Source organism: Sus scrofa, chromosome 15 (genome assembly GCF_054392235.1).
Source record: "Sus scrofa isolate SSC_HxYL_T2T_F1_AM1 chromosome 15, Sscrofa_HxYL_maternal_Yorkshire_Landrace_v2.0, whole genome shotgun sequence".
NCBI classification, from domain to species: Eukaryota; Metazoa; Chordata; class Mammalia; order Artiodactyla; family Suidae; genus Sus; species Sus scrofa.
In genome coordinates this window covers 30,817,025-30,833,074 of record NC_139397.1, presented here as the reverse complement: position 1 = coordinate 30,833,074, position 16,050 = coordinate 30,817,025, and the positions used below count along the sequence as shown (strand labels likewise).

The following is a 16,050-nucleotide window of genomic DNA, read 5'->3' as shown; positions in this document are numbered from 1 at the left end:
TGCTGTGGGAAAACATGTTTACTTCTTTCAAATTAGAATAGAGTTGTTTTACCAATTTTAAACTCCATATACTGCAAATGAAGTTAATAAATCTATTTTGCAATGGTGAAGAGGTCTAACTGTAGAGGTTTCCTAGAAAAGAAGAGCAAGATTCAGATTTTTAGGACCGTGGAAACATAGTCTTCAGCACAGAAAGAACTCAGTTTGAAATCTTTTCTTTGTCATTATCTCTACTGATGAAAGTAAAGATTTAAAAAATACATAATACCTTCTGACATTCTAGAATTACTAAGATTTGGTGTTTTACAAGGATGGTACTAGTTACATATTGTGCTGATTCTCTGTACTGATCTCGTTTACTGGTTAAGAGGTGCTGGCATTCCACAGATGATTCTCACACCAGGGCTCATTAATATTAAAAATTCTGATAAAAGAATTATAAGTTTACCAAATACAGAGTGCTCCTTATGTGGCACTGTGATGACACTAGAATGTCCCAATTTTGAAGGTGTAATTCTCACAGACAAATAAGAAAAAGAATTTTTGTGGGTTTACACACATGCAATAAAAACTTGATAATGTCCTGTGAGTTGATCTGGAGTCATCTGGTTAATATATTCAAAATCATAGTTAAATATACTGATCTAAATTTTTACCAAGAACTAAAACCTGAGATTATTTATGGATAATTATAAATAATTTATAAATAATTATAAATAATTTATAAATTAAGGATTTCAAGTTAAAAAACCAAGTGTTTTATTTCCTTATAAATTAAAGTTCTTGGAGTTCCCTTGTGGCACAGCGGGTTAATGATCCTGTGTTGTCACTGTATCAGCTCAGGTCACTGCTCTTACTTTGATATATTTTGTTTTTGTCTCTGGTATGCAACCAAGAACCAAATTTGTTTTCACGCCCTATGGTATATTCACCAGTTTACTAGCCAGCAGCTTACAAGCCCATTTCCTTGTTAACACCAGTATGAATTTTCCTCTTACTATACTACAAAAATTCTTTCCTCATTTTTTAAAAGCTTGTGTGTGAAGAGGATTTAAAATCTAAAGTATTTATATTTTTAATGCTGAGAGTAGAACACACTCATTGTTCTAAATAGTTAAGCCAAATTATTTTCCCCAGTGTGGAAATAACTTTTTCCCCCAGTCTGTAAATAAAGTCTTACTTAAAAAATTTGGATAACGCAGAGAATTATAAAGAAAAATTAATCACACTTAAAAAATTAGTCATGGAGTTCCTGCTGTGGCACAGTGGATTAAGAATCCAACTGCAGGAGTTCCCATTATGGCGCAGTAGAATCCGACTAGGAACCATGAGGTTGCAGGTTTGATCCCTGCCCTTGCTCAGTGGGTTAACGATCCGGCATTGCCGTGAGCTGTGGTGTGGGTCGCAGATGCGGCTCAGATCCCACGTTGCTGTGGCTCTGGCATAGGCTGGCAGCTATAGCTCCGATTCGACCCCTAGCCTGGGAACCTCCATATGTTGTGGGAGCGGCCCAAGAAATGGCAAAAAGACAAAAAGACAAAAAAAAAAAAGACTCCAACTGCAGTGGCTCCGGTCACTGTTCTTTGATCCTTGGTCTGACACAGTGGGTTAAAGGATCCTGCATTGAAGCAGCGGTAGCTCAGATCCAGCCCCTGCCCAAGGAACTTCCATATGCTGCAGGTGCAGCCCTAAAATTTTAAAAAAATTATCACATTAATCTCACTACCTACTGCTGATCACTGTTAACATTTAACATTCTAATATATACAAATATATGTAAATTTTACAAAATAGAATTATATAATTTGTCCTTATTTTCCACTTGATGTAATTACCTTTCTACATCAATAAATACAGGAGTGTTTCATCTTTCACTGGCCTCACTGTATAGCTAAACCCCTTTACAGATACTGAAATTGTGCATTCATCTCATATTATGTAATTTTAAAATATTTCAAATTTTCAAACATTGTGGTGAATGTTTTTGGGGAATTGGCAGGCTGTAATTCATATAACAAGCACCTGGTTGGTATGTTTTTAAATTCGGTTTTTATTTTTTTATTTTTTTTTTTTTTTGTCTTTTTGCTATTTCTTGGGCCGCTCCCACGGCATATGGAGGTTCCCAGGCTAGGGGTCGAATCGGAGCTGTAGCTGCCAGCCTATGCCAGAGCCACAGCAACGCGGGATCCGAGCCGCGTCTGCGACCTACACCACAGCTCACGGCAACGCCGGATCGTTAACCCACTGAGCAAGGGCAGGGACCGAACCCGCAACCTCATGGTTCCTAGTCGGATTCGTTAACCACTGCACCACGACGGGAACTCCCTTAAATTCGGTTTTTAAATATCTGGCTAAAAGAAACCATTCAAGTTTATTCATGTAATTTTTCTTAATTTACTGATACTTTATTATCATTTCTACTAATAAATCAAAGTTTTAACTTCTTTTAAAGTTATAAAGGGAGTTCCTGTTATGACTTAGTGGATTAAGAACCTGACTTGTATCCATGAGGATGCTGTTCCATTCCTGGCCTCACTCAGTGGGTTAAAGGATCTAGTGTTGCCACAAGCTGTGGTGCAAATGTGGCTCAAATCTGGCATTGCTGTGGCTGTGGCGTAGGCCGACATCTGCAGCTCTCATTCAGCTCCTAGCCTGGGAACTTCCATGTGCTACAGGTGTGGCCCCAAAAATAAAAAAAATTAAAATTAAAAAAAGTTGTAAAATTTCACTGAGAATTCTTTACAGCATACAGTAATTTTACATATTGAGAACTTTTCCTTAAAATTATATATTTTAATAAACTTCATCTTGATTATGTGTGTCAGTCTTATATCCATATTTAAATAGAATTCAGCAAACCACTGAGTGGATTTTGCTTCAGTCTTGCTAAATTGAATAACTCAGACATCGAGTCTTAAATTCACTGAGTTATCTATTTTTCAAGCCCTGAGCACTTTTTTTAGTGTCTTAATCTTCAGTAAAGGAGCTAGATTTTGCTGAATCATTTCCCCATTAAGTGACACTCTGTATGTTGCCTGTGGAGCCATCAGAAGCATGAGTAGAGGGATTTGTCTGCTCAGTTTGAAAGTGAGCTGTGTAGTATGTGATGTGTTTTGTCTTGATATTCTTTTGATAGGACCATGTTCCTTACTATAATGCATGCTGTCTCTGAAATAATCTTGAAGTCTCTTGTCTAGCTCTTTGTAAACCTTCTAGCTTGTTTCCCTTTCATCACTGTTTCTTTTCCCACCCTTTCTCAAGCTGACTGAATCTTCTGATGAGGTAACAAAATCGCCTTTGTCTCTCATGGTTCCTTGTTCCTTCCCATCCCTCTAACTTCATAAGGTCATTAAACTAACCAACCACCTCTTTTGACGGTCTGGGTTTGGCATTCTTTTCTTGCTGATGTTTAGCATAACATGACTTCATATTTCCATGGCCACAACAGTTTTTTCCCAAAGTGATGGTATCATGAAAGAAATACAGTGATCAGAGTTAAAATGAACGCTCTAGTTGAATATGTATTTTATGCAATTATAATGAAAATAGATGCCTTTAATGTTGAGAACTTCTCTTTTGTGGCCACTGCTACATTTCATGGACCTCTATCACTTCTGTATTACATTAGTCACCCAGCAAACAAAACCGATGTTCCCAGTTTTAATTTGGTAAATGAACCTTAAAAAGAATTGAAAGAATTGAGATAAAAAACATCTCCCCAGGCTCTGGAGAGCAGCAGCTCCTTACTGGACGGAGGACATCAGACTTGGACTTGGGTCATTGCTAGAAGAAACGTGTAGACCTCTACAGCTCCATTGTCCTTCTTCATCAGATGTCTGAATATGGCCCTCACTTTCCAAAACTGATTGCTTGGCAGTCACTACCCTCTGTCTCTGTCACCAATTTGTTTGTAATCTCTGGCTGATCATGCAATGTTTCAGGCTTCTCGCATTTTCTGTGTTGTGATGTTTGAGCAATCATAACATAATTGACTGCCTAACTGAGTAATGTAGAACATTTTTATGTATTTTCATGCTGATTCATCTGTCCTTCAGAATGATCCGAGTTGACTCGCTGTTGAATTTAGCATTTGCTTCTCTTCAAGGCTGCAGCCATGGCTCCACCGGAGGAGGAATTGAAGAGAATGGGCTCCCCGGAAGAGAGGAGGCAGAACTTGGCATCAGACTTCCCACCCCCTGCCGGCCGGGAGCTCATTTTGCGCACGACCGTGCCCCGCCCTGCCCCCTATTCCCGAGCTTTGCCTCAGCGCATGTACAGTGTTCTCACCAAGGAGGATTTCAGACTTGCAGGTGCCTTTTCATCAGATACCTCCTTCTTCTAATTCTCCTAGAGTCACGTCATTTGTGGTTTCAGAGACAGTGCTGACCCCTTCTGTGTGAAGCAGGTTGTGCCAGTCAGAACTAGGAGGCCATGAAGCGGACCTGCCCAGTTCAGTGATCAAGAATCATACCAGCATCCGAGAGACTTTCCAGTGGGCTCTGTTGTGTCTTGGTGGGGGCAGAGGAAATGGGCCTCAGCTCTTGAATGGCTTCTTCCCCCAGGAGATGGCCCTTGTTTCGGGGGAGGGGAAGACTGAAACAGCAGCAGTTCTCAATACTCCAGTGGGACTGTGTTCATTCGTCTTTTCTGTGACTATCCCTTAGGCTCTTGGCTGGCATTCATAGTCCCTGTAAACACTTACTATATTTATTAGTATCAAATATGCAAAGTAGAGTACCTGTTAACTCAGATTTCTGGATATTTTGGTGGTAGCTTCTATTCCCAGAATCTGTGTTTTTAAAATGCTAAATGATGTTCTGTTGATCCCGTCACCTGGTGGCCGTCTTTATTGTACTATTCAACTTTTGATGAGCACTTTGGATATTCTAGGAGAAAGCCTGGAATTTCACATAGTCTGTATGTTTTTCCATGTCACTGTGACCTAAATGTATTCTTTCTGATAAAACCTATATATTAAATGTCACTGCAGATTAGTTTAACATCTCTTGTAAGATTTGTTTCTCTGCCTTGTGTTGTCCCAGCTGCCTTGTGAGAGGCACCTGCAGAATGTCGTTCTCTTCCTTGCTGTACAGCATGCATTCCTTTTTTGGTGGTTGCTGGCTGGAGACTGTGTCTAATGAAGTAGAGATCAGCACATGCTAAAACTATGGCCTCCATACATGGAGACTGTCATGCAGTCAGTATGATTTGGTATATGTGCTAATGTTATGAGTAGAGGATTACTTCAGTGAACTACTGCTTTTGTATTTCAGTTAAAATGAAAACAGTTGATGGGGGTGTGTAGTGCCCAGCCTAAGGATAACAGCAGCGTATTTCTAGTTACATGATCATCAAGATTTATCAAGTCTGTGTTGCTGTATAGCCTCTATTCAATAACCTTAAATCTATTTTTAGGCCTAAAATTCCCACTTTAATCCAGAGTAAAAAATGGTTATACTGAAGCATAGATCTTGCCTGTGTGACTTTAAAGAACTAATAGAACTGTGTAAACCCTGTTATATTATTTTCATTAAAAAATGTGAATGTGTGTGTACCTATATGTGTATATATATATGGATATGTGAAGTATGGGAGGCCCTGATTCCCTCCTGACCTTCACAGCACTTTCTTCTGAGATGCTGGACTTGAGTGCTGCAGGTCTGAGGACAGAGCGCTGTGCGGGTAGAGGCCTTTCAAGGGCAGAGTTTGTCTACTCTCTAACGAGGCAGTTAATAAAAAGAAACGGTTTTCAAAGAGAGGTTTTAAAAAGGTGTTGTGAATCTAATAAAAGGGAAAGTGTCGCTTTCTCTGGCTAATTTTCTCTTCTTTTCTCCCCTATAATGGGCAGGGCATTTTGTTATTATTTCAGTTAGTTTTATGTTGTCTCAGATTTTCCTGCATATCTGCAGCCTGCTGAGTCTTATATGAATCTCAGGAACAAATTTATGCTTTTTTAAAATAGCAGTTATCCCATTTTACTTTTATTATAGTTATGTGTTTGTTAATTTTACAGGTATTTTTAAATACCTACTTAATATCATGTGCTGTTCCTGGCAGTGGAGATAAAGCAGAAGCCAGAACACACCCCCTCCTTTCAGTGACCTTCCTGTCGGGCAGGGAAGGCTGATATTATGTTGCCCTAAAATGAAGAGTGCAGTCAACTCAACAGTAAGAACTAGAGGTCCAGTGTTTATTGCAGTTGTTCGTTCATTCATTCATTCATTCATTCATTGGCAGACTAATACATGCTGTAGTAGTGACGATAAGTAGTGAAGTGTGGTGGAGGAGGTTTTTCAGTCAGGCTTTAGGGATCAGGAAAATCTCTCTAGAGGAGATGACTGCTAGGTAGAGACCAGAAGGTGAGGAGGAGCTGAGGTGGGGAAGTATGTTGAATTGCACGCAGAGAAGAACTGCAGTGTTCTCCTCATCTCTGTATGCCTGCCCCTTCTTTAGTGTGGTTGTGCCGCTGCTCCCATGAAGTGGAGTTTATTTTGCTACCAGCCCTTCAGTCTGGACTTAGCCAGGTCTTCTTTTGGTCAATGGAGTGTTAGCAAGTGTTGACACAGGCAGAGACTTAAAAGTATTTTCACTTTGGGGCTTGCCTTCTCCTCTTCCTGGGCACCCGGGGACCTGCAGAGAAGCGTGCAGAAGGAAGAGGGTTGGGGTTGGTTTGTTAGGCAGCAAAAATTCACTGATACAGGAGGACACAGGAAGACACTGTATCTCTAGCTCTGAGAAGGAGTTTGGCATCAGCCTGTGAAAGCGGACTTGCCTAATTCTTAAAATACAAAATACAGCTAGTTCACATTAGCAAGACTTCTTTGCCAGCAGTTTTTCCCGTGGCAGCTTGTGATGCCTGATGGGTGGTCATGATTAAATTCCCCAAATGAATAGTCTCACCTCCTGCAGGGATCACCTCTGGGGTGAACTCATCCACCAGGGGAGGAGGAGGGTTTTGGAGCCCCTCCCTGAAGAGGACATGCTCCGCTCGTCCCCTCCCCAAGGACAACCTTGGCAGCTCCGGGTGGAGGTCTTTTTTTTTTTTTGCCTTTTCTAGGGCCGCTCCCTCGGCATATGGAGATTCCCAGGCTAGGGGTCTAATTGGAGCTGTAGCCGCCGGCCTACACCACAGCCACAGCAACTTGGGATCCGAGCGCCATCTGCAACCTACACCACAGCTCACAGCAACACCAGATCCTTAACCCACTGAGCAAGGTCAGGGATCGAACCCCACATCCTCGTGGTTCCTAGTTGGACTCGTTAACTACTGTGCCACAGCGGGAACTCCTAGGCAGAGATCTTGATGCTGGCTCAGAGCACGCTTCCCTCTGCTGCCTTCCAGCTGAGAGAGCCTAAGGAAGGTATGTTTCTGGCCTATCAGGTTAGAAAAAAAGCTGGTTTTTTAATGCAAATCCATGATAGAATGTTTGTTTTTTGTTTAAGTTTGCAGGTTTGACCCGGAACTAGGTAGACGAAAGGCTTGTGAGGGAGATGAGTTCAGGCTGGGCCGGCTCGTGCTGGAGAAGCTGTTAGTTGGCTTCAGAGCTAGTGAGTTGACTGTCTGCAGTACTTGGCAGGCCCATGAGAAGTATTTCCCAGGAGAGAAAAGAGAATTCGCCACTGTATTTGTTTCCTAAAGCTTTGGTGACAAAGCATCACCCAAGTGGGTGGCATAAAATGGCAGAAATGTATTATGTTACAGTTCTAGAGGCCGCAAGTTGGAAATCAGGGTGTTGGCAGGACCGTGCTCTCTCTGAAGCCCATGGGGAAGAAACTTCCCTGCCTTTTCTGGTGTCTAGTGGTTGCCGGCATCCTGGGCTCCAGCTGCAGCACTTGAGTCTCTGCCTCTTATCTCGTGGCAGAGTAAGTTCCCCCGTGTGTGTGGGTCTGGGTCTCTTTTGTGACACCAGCCACCCTGCTTCAGTATGAACTCATCAGAACTAATTGCATCTGCAGTGACTTTATCTCCAATCAAGGTCACAGTCTGAGGTACTAGGGTTAGGATTTCAACATATCTTACTTTTTTGGAAGAATGCTGGGATCACAGTTCAACCCATGACAGCATTGTGCAAAAGCCATCCAGAGGCACGGGTGCCCACCCAGTTGAGATCAGTTCCGACTACAGTCTTATTCCTCAGCCACAGGATGCCAGGCTGCCACCGAACCCCTGCTTCTGCCACGGGAGATGAAAGTAAGTACCCAACAGGTTGTTAGAGAAATTAAACAGGATGATATCTGAGCAGTGGCCAACACGGTCCAGGGCTGTCGTGTAATAAAGATGCATTGTTTAAGTGTGCTAAGTGGCCGGCTGTGGATGTGAGCTCTGGTCTCATATGAAGACACATCCAGCAACCAGTGTTCAGAGATGGTGACCCAACAGCCCCATAACAAGAGGAGTGGCTTCGAAGTCTCCTGACAGCGTGTAAAATGTCCCTTTTTACCTCTTTGGCTCATAGGCTCCAGGTAGGAAATTGGGTTTAAAGGCTGAGTCAACTTTGTCAAGGCAGAGGGCTGGGCTGAAGTCAGGCCTGATCTGCAGAGACTCCCAAATTCTTGCCAGGATGGCTGGAGCAGAGCAAGGAGAGAGGGAAGCAGTGGCTGGTTCATAAGCCTCATGTGCCCTGTTGAGTTGGGAGCTTGTTGAGTGAAAGTGGAGAAGCTCTGGAAGGTTTTCAGTGTAGGAACAGAAGGACAAGCCTAGACTCAGACCCATGAGGGACCACAAGGAACCCCGCACTAGACAGCAGTCACTCTGACCATGGTGGTGGTGATGTGGTGAGAGGTTCAGCAAGTGACAGCAGCAGGGCTTGGAGAAGCCTGAGAGGTGGGCACTGAAGGTCGGTCGGGGTGAGTCTGGATGCCCTCCTTGGATCCCAGAGGGGCCAGCTGCTCTGTCAGGAGAGGGATTTGAGGCTCAACCACAAACAGCCTCCCAGCAAGGGTACCACTTTGGGCACTGCAGTGCAATCTGCACTCTGTCTGTCATGTGACCATGAGGGCCAGGTGTCCCAGCCAGTACTCAGAGCGGCCAGGAGCCCCAGGCTTACTGCCAGCTGGTGACAGGTGCTCCAACTTTCCCTTCCATGAGCGGCCTCTGCTACACTCAGCTCACTTTGGTCAAAGGCTTCTCGGGAAGGTGACCCAGGCTCCCTCCAGGGGCCAGTCAGATCTGACTAATCAGTGATGGGACACAGATCCAAACTTTTCCTAAGTTCTTCAGCCATTTGATAGTTTGAGTAAATAATGACTTGTCAGTGCTATTTATTCGCATTCCTCTTTCTCAGCCCTATTTTTGGCCCAGAACACTCTTTATTTTTGTCCGTGTTATATAACGAGGGAATGGCATTCTTAGTAACCCACTGTCACTCCTGTGTTATCTTGCCTACATGAAAAAAAGAAATATTTTTAGAGTGTGACTTTCCCAAACGTTCTCAACTATTCTAGGACTGAAGGCATAACGTCATGGAGGGAGGATGGCGTGGGGAGAGGGCCCAGCCTTCTCTTTGTCCAGGGCTGACCCCTGGTCCTCAGAAGCTGGGTGACCCTGCCTGCCTTCCTGTCTCAACCCCAGCCAAGTGGAGGAGGCTCCTCTTTGCACAGGGTTTTACATGATCAGCAGCTCGTTCAGGAGCCTGGGAATACTCTTCATTGATCTTCATTTCTGTTGTTTCAGGATATTCAAAAGTTTAGGGGGAGGAGTTCTGTGGTGCAGTGGATTAAGGATCCAGCATTGTCACTGCAGCTGCTTGGGTCACTGCTGTGGCAGGGGTTTGATCCCCAGCCTGGGGACTTCCACATGCTGTGGGAGTGGCCCCAAAAAACCCAGGGGTTGGGGGAACAACTACAGGCATTGAGCCCCTCTTCTTAAACCCTCAAGTGACAGGCTGAATCCCCTGTAGGGGGAGCAGTGTCAAACCAGAAGAGCAAACGCACTTTGAATTAAGCTTGAAAAGCTGGCCCTCAGGAGGCTTGTGTAGCTTAACCGACTGTAGCATAAGAAGGCAGCTTCCCTGAAGTGGGTGTGGAGGGAGCACAGTCCCAACAGGATGCGGCTCCACTGAGCCACTGAGCGTCTATAAGAATAAATCTGTCTGAAGGCCTGGGAGTTTTAGGTCCTGCCATCTGGCTAGAGAAGCAGACAGGTTTCCTTCTGTGTTGATGGGATTTCCCAAGTGACCTGGTTGAAAACCACTTCCAGAAGCTGGTGTATAGCTACCTGTAAGGAAGGCTGACCCACCTCCAGGCAGGGGTACATCTGGAGGGGTCTGAGAAAGACTTAGCTGGGTTGTAATGGGAACAGTTAAACCCAGAAAGTCCACTGGGAGAGTCAGGAGACAGGGGACCCTCATCGCTGAAGTCATCTGAAATCTTTGCACATAACCACATTCTATACCGTCTTAGAGCAGATTGCTTCCTCGTAGTTAAATAAGCTAAACCAGAGTTTCTCAAACATGAGCAACATGTTGTGCCTCTTAAAGGAAGGGCTTCTTGCAGCCCCTTGTGTTTGTCTGGGGCTCACTTGGCAGCACCCAATCTTCAGATGAGCCAGGATGGCTGGAAGTCTTGACTTAGATTATCACTGAAGTGGAAAAAAACCCAAACAAACAACACCACACTTTAAAAAGGTCAGAGAAGTCAAAAACCCCAGAGACTACATCCTGAGACCCTGAGGTGGAAGAAAGGTCTGTGAAACCTGTGAGCTGTGGAAGAGAGACATTCCCAGCTTAATACTCAGAGTCCTGTGAAAAGTGAGCAACACCCAGCTGAAGCTACGCAGCCTCTCTGTGGGTTACTGCCCTCCAGAGAGATGCTCCCTGCCCTGAAGAAGTGCTCCTGGCCTGTGGATGCCGGGGTTCCTCTCCCACCTCTGTGGAGGGGACCATTCTAGGTTTGTCTCTGACCATCACACACACTCTCAGGGTTAGTGATGGGGAGGCAGTGGGCAAGATGGAAGCGCAGGAAGGCCATGCCAGGTGCACGGGCAGGTCAGAGGCTGGTCCACATGCCCGTCTCGGGTGCAGCACAGGGCAGCCATGACACGTGGTCACTTGACTGACACAGGTTTGAATCTTGCCTGGAGGCAGGAAGGCTGGTGATTGACTCTAGCTGACTATCCAGCATCTGTCTCTCCTGCTGCATTTACACAAGTCCCATGTGAAAAACCAGCCCTGTAAAGAAAAAAAAGCTAGAGAGGGAAAAGAAGAAATTTAATAAAAGGGTGTCTTCATGTTTGTGTCCCCCTAGAATTCATATATTGAAATCCATCCCCCCACACTCAGTGTGATGGCATTAGGAGGTGAGTGCAGATGCCCAATGAATGGGATTAGTGTTCTTATAAAAGAGATCCCCCCTCAAGTGCTCTCTCACTCCTCCTGCCACGTGAGGACACAGCGAGAAGTCAACAGATGGTCTCCCCGAAACAGAGCCTTAGTGAGAACCTGGTCATGCTGGCACCATGACTTCAGATTTCCAGCCTCCAGGACTATGGGAAGTAGATTTCTGTGTGGATAAGACACCCAGTTTATGGCATTTTGTTACAGCAGCCTGAGCTAAGACAGGCTGGCTTTAAGTTAAAGAGTGGTTTTTAAATTTTGGGTTAGTTAAACACGATGAATGTAATACAGCATTCATGGTAGAACTTCATAAATGACTTTAGGCTTATATTTACAAAATCATTAAAAGTCACGTATTTTTCAATTTCATGGGGAAAACTACAGATTAGAGGATGCGGTTGGGTTCCTTGGGCTGTAACGGGTGAAGACCAGAAGTAAGGATTCGTGGGCAGCAGAGAGGGCCATGAAATGAAACTGAGCCATCACAGGCCTGACCCCATGGCGTCTAGAGTCTGGAGGAGGGTTTTGGATTGGGGTCAGCTCTAGAGACGCTTAGTGCAGGAATTCACACTCCTCACCCTAGTGTGTGATTGTCAGTGTGACTCGGCTCTGAGTGACTGTCTTTCTGACCCAGTACCAGCTGACTTCCTCCTCTTGTCCACAGTTTGAGTCCTCTGACTCTGAGCTTGCTCAGGGTCCACAGTGGCTTCTCAGGCCTCCTCTATGACCATCTCTCAATAACAGTTTCTGTTGCTACCTGGCTTGGTCCTTAACTTTTTCTGTTCTGTAGAGCAGCCCAGTTTATCCTTTCGTCCAGCCTGTTGGGCATAATCTGTGGGCTCCCAGCCAAGAGTGGGTTGTCCCTTCAACTGTGGTGAGAAGTGTTCACGGACGTGACATGCTCATTGCCCCTTAGGAGGGTCACGGACAGGAAAGAATCCTTTCAAAGGTGGTGTGGCTGTACCTCCACCATGGTCCTGTTCATGACTTTCGTTATTCCTGAAGTTTTCTATTTAATTTTTTTATTTGGAAACTTAGGATGTTGCAAGAATAGTAAAAAGAAATCCTGTAAATCCTTTATCCAGATTCACCCATTGTCAATATTTTGCCATTTTGGTTTTCTAGGCCAAGTTTTTAATAAATTTGTATTAGGTATAAATTAGGAATCCCTCATCCCCCTTCTGCCCACCCTAACTTTTTCTACCCCCTCCCCCCCGCCATGTTTTGATGAAAAGAAATGACAGAAGCTATGATGGGTGGATTCTCAGGAAAGAACTTGTCAGAAAAGTCATGGAGCTGTTGTAGGAAATGCATTTTCAAATTTCAGCCCTCTTTATTAGACGTTGTAGTGATCTAGCAATTTCTTTTTGTCTTTTTTAGGGTTGCACCTGAAGCATATGGAAGTTCCCAGGCTAGGGGTTGGATCAGAGCTGTGGCTGCTGGCCTACACCACAGCCACAGCAACACCAGATCCGAACCATGTCTGTGACCTACACCACAGCTCAAGGCAGCCCTGGATCCTTAGCCCACTGAGTGAGGCCAGGGATTGAACTCTCATCCTTATGGATACTAGTTGGATTTGTTTCTGCTGCACCACAGTGGGAACGCCAATCTAGTGGTATTTTTAATGCACATGACAAAGTCAATGCAATTAAAGTTTAAGAAAAGATAAAGAAAATGGCATTTTAGATACTCCAAAAAAACCATACCCATAGCAACTGAAATCCTGGATAAATATTAAATGTATTTTAAACGTGTACTTTTAAAATGTATACTATGCAAATTTTAATATTTTAAAAAGACATAATTTACAATAGCAATGAAATATTATTTGCCTAGCAGTAAATTTGGCAGAAGATAATGCAATCTTTTTAAAGGAGAAAGTCAACAAATTAGGGGGTCTTTAGAGGTGGTAAGACTTATTATAATGTTATAGTATTTAAAGGAAGGCGCTGACTCAAAATTCAATAGAACAGATAGAGACCCAGAGGTAGACCCAGACATGTAAGAAAACTTAAGTTCTATCAGAGATAGTAAGGCAGATCAGTGGGGAATTGATGGGATTTTCAATAAATAATGCTCAGGCAAGAGGTTACCTTTTTTTTTTTTTTTTTGGTCTTTTTTAGTGCCTCACCCATAGCATATGGAAGTTCCTAGGCTAGGGGTGGAATCGGAGCTGCAGCTGCTGGCCTACACCACAGCCACAGCAAAAGAGGTTATCCTTGTATCTCAAGAGGGAAAAGAAATGAAATGGGACCGTTATATCACTCCACACTCAAAAATCGATTCCTGGCAGATTAAAGACACTTACGTAAAAAGGAAAACACAGAAAATGTTTAGAATACTGTATGAGAAAGTACATTTAAATTTTTAGAATAGGTGGGAATTCCCGTTGTGCTCAGTGGTTAACGAATCCGACTAGGAACCATGAGGTTGTGGGTTCGCTCCCTGGCCTTGCTCAGTGGGTTAACAATCCGGCGTTGCCGTGAGCTGTGGTGTAGGTCGCAGACGCGGCTCGGATCCCGCGTTGCTGTGGCTCTGGCGTAGGCCGGTGGCTACAGCTCCGATTCGACCCCTAGCCTGGGAACCTCCATATGCCGCGGAAGCGGCCCAAGAAATAGCAACAACAACAACAACAAAGACAAAAAGACAAAAAAAAAAAATTTTTTTTTTTTTTTAGAATGGGAAGGTCTTCTTAAATAAAACATAAATAATATGACCTATAAAGGAAAAGGATAAACTTGGCTACAGTAAGTAATATTAAGGACTTTTGTTCCACAAACACCATAAGGAATGAGAGACAAACTACAGACTGGAAAAAGATATTTGTCACAGTGAGATACCATTTCACACTCACCAGATGGGCGCAAATTTTAAAGTAAGACAATATTCAGGTGTTGACAAGTATTTCTAGCAAGAGGCACTCTTACCCACTGCTGATAAGAGTGTCGGTTGATAGGCTGGCAGTCCCTCATAAAATTTCAACAAGTACATAACCTTGCAACCCAGAAACCTGTTCCTGGGTGTGTATGGTAGGGAGTGGTTCTCAAAGTGTAGTCCCCAGACCAGCAGCATCAGCATCTCCTGGGAGCTTGTCGGAGCCGCACATTCTCCAGCCAACCAGACCTGCTGAGCCAGACGCTGGGGCTGGGGACAAAGGTTCTGTTTGTAGGGAAGGGCAGCAGATGGTACTGGGGAGCAGCATACAAGCGTTAAAGGTACTGCGATATCCTATGTTTTTAAAGCTAGATGGTGGGCTTCATGGCTGTTCATTTTACTATTTTAACAAGCAGTATATTCAGTGGGAACTCAAAGTTTCAATCATGTAAGATGAAGGACTGCATGATTGGGAGGTAAGTGAAACAACAAGCAATGCTGCCCAGCTTGCAGCCAGTTCTGGGCATCTGGCTGTGAGATCCAAACCTGTCTGCTCTGGAGTTTCCATCGTGGTGCAGTGGAAATGAATCTGACTAGTATCCATGAGGACGCAGTTTCAAGCCCTGGTTTTGCTCAGTGGGTTAAGTATCTGGTGTTACCATGAGCTGTGGTGTAGGTTGCAGAGTCAGCTCAGACCTGGCGGTGCTGTGGCTGCGGTGTAGGCCAGCAACTACGGCTCTGATTCGATGACCCCTGGCCCAGGAATCTCCATATGCCTTGGGTGTAGCCCTAAAAAAATAGCAAACTTGTCTGGTCTGTGAGGCTAATATATCCACCCTGGCTTAATGTGGACAAGGACAGTTCTGAATCTTATGGCTGGACAGGACTTCAAAGTGATTAGTAGGGCGGATTCTGAAATTCAGACACCCATCAGGAGTCAGGCCTGTCTGCTATTCTGCTACTTGACCTCACCCTTTCCTCTCTGTCTCCTCTTCTCTCACATAGATGAGACCTATGGAAGCCAATGGTGATGTCTTATATGTGTTTTTTTTGTTTTTGTTTTTGTTTTTGTTTTGTTTTGTTTTTTGCAACACCATGGCATATGGAGATCCTAGGCCAAGGATCAGATCTGAGCTGCAGCTGTGACCTACACCACAGGTGCAGCAATGCTGGATCCTTAACCCACTGTGCTGGGCCAGGGATCAAACCTGTGTCGCAGTGCTCCAGAGATGCTGCCAATCCCATGGCACCACAGCAGGAATCCTATGCACCTTTTTATATGTATTATATAGTAAGTTTTATGATGGTGAACAGTAATTTTTAAAGCCTCTCTGTTCATTTACATTGACATATCTCATTTACATGAGACATTTAGAAAGGTTATCTATCTTAAAAAAAAAAAAAAAAGAAAGCAAAAAACACCGTTGTAACAAATATTTCCCTAAAATAATGAGAAATGGTCAGTAGGTCATTCAGCCACATGACAGAGAAGATTTAACCTCTTAGCAATAAGACCCACCTATGGGAATGTCTTCCAGACAGAACCTGAAAACATCACAGCCACCTCGTTAGTGAATTTGAAGTCCGTCTCAGTAATTCTCTTGGGATAGATCCTTGAACAGAGAGAAAACTTGCTATTTGTAACCACATGCTTAGCTTAGTTTGAGTTCTTAAAACACATATGATGACTCCAGGCAGAGAAGGGAGACAGCCCGGATGTGGCACCTGCCGTGTCCTGCCGGCCTCCCACCACCAGCCCCATGTGCTGAATCTCATAACCAATAACCAGGGTAAGAGTCCTCCCTTCAGCCAGCGGGTTGGGTGGTATTTTCCCAACAGT

General features: G+C 44.1%; 1 protein-coding gene and 1 long non-coding RNA gene across 5 annotated transcripts in view; one reads left to right on the top strand and one right to left on the bottom strand.

Annotated features, from left to right (window-relative positions):
• Window positions 1-5,806, top strand: part of RAB3GAP1 (RAB3 GTPase activating protein catalytic subunit 1) — a 137,316-nt gene extending 131,510 nt beyond the window's left edge. The window contains exons 24-25 of one of the 4 annotated variants that reach the window (XM_013983945.3): window positions 3,262-3,282; window positions 4,106-5,806. In XM_013983945.3, coding sequence (XP_013839399.3) covers window positions 3,262-3,282; window positions 4,106-4,342 — 258 coding nt within the window. In that variant the 3' untranslated portion in view covers window positions 4,343-5,806. Of the gene's footprint in view, window positions 1-3,261; window positions 3,283-3,722 lie in introns of all 4 variants that reach the window. The other 3 variants (XM_085001389.1, XM_085001390.1, XM_085001391.1) reach the window with 3 other exon arrangements.
• A 424-nt stretch (window positions 5,807-6,230) lies between these two features.
• LOC146395772 (uncharacterized) lies at window positions 6,231-15,823 on the bottom strand. Its single transcript, XR_014830590.1, has 3 exons — window positions 15,730-15,823; window positions 8,021-11,185; window positions 6,231-6,630 (listed from the first exon to the last, which is right to left on the bottom strand). It is a non-coding gene; the product is annotated as an uncharacterized LOC146395772 (long non-coding RNA).
• Between the last annotated feature and the right edge of the window lie 227 nt (window positions 15,824-16,050).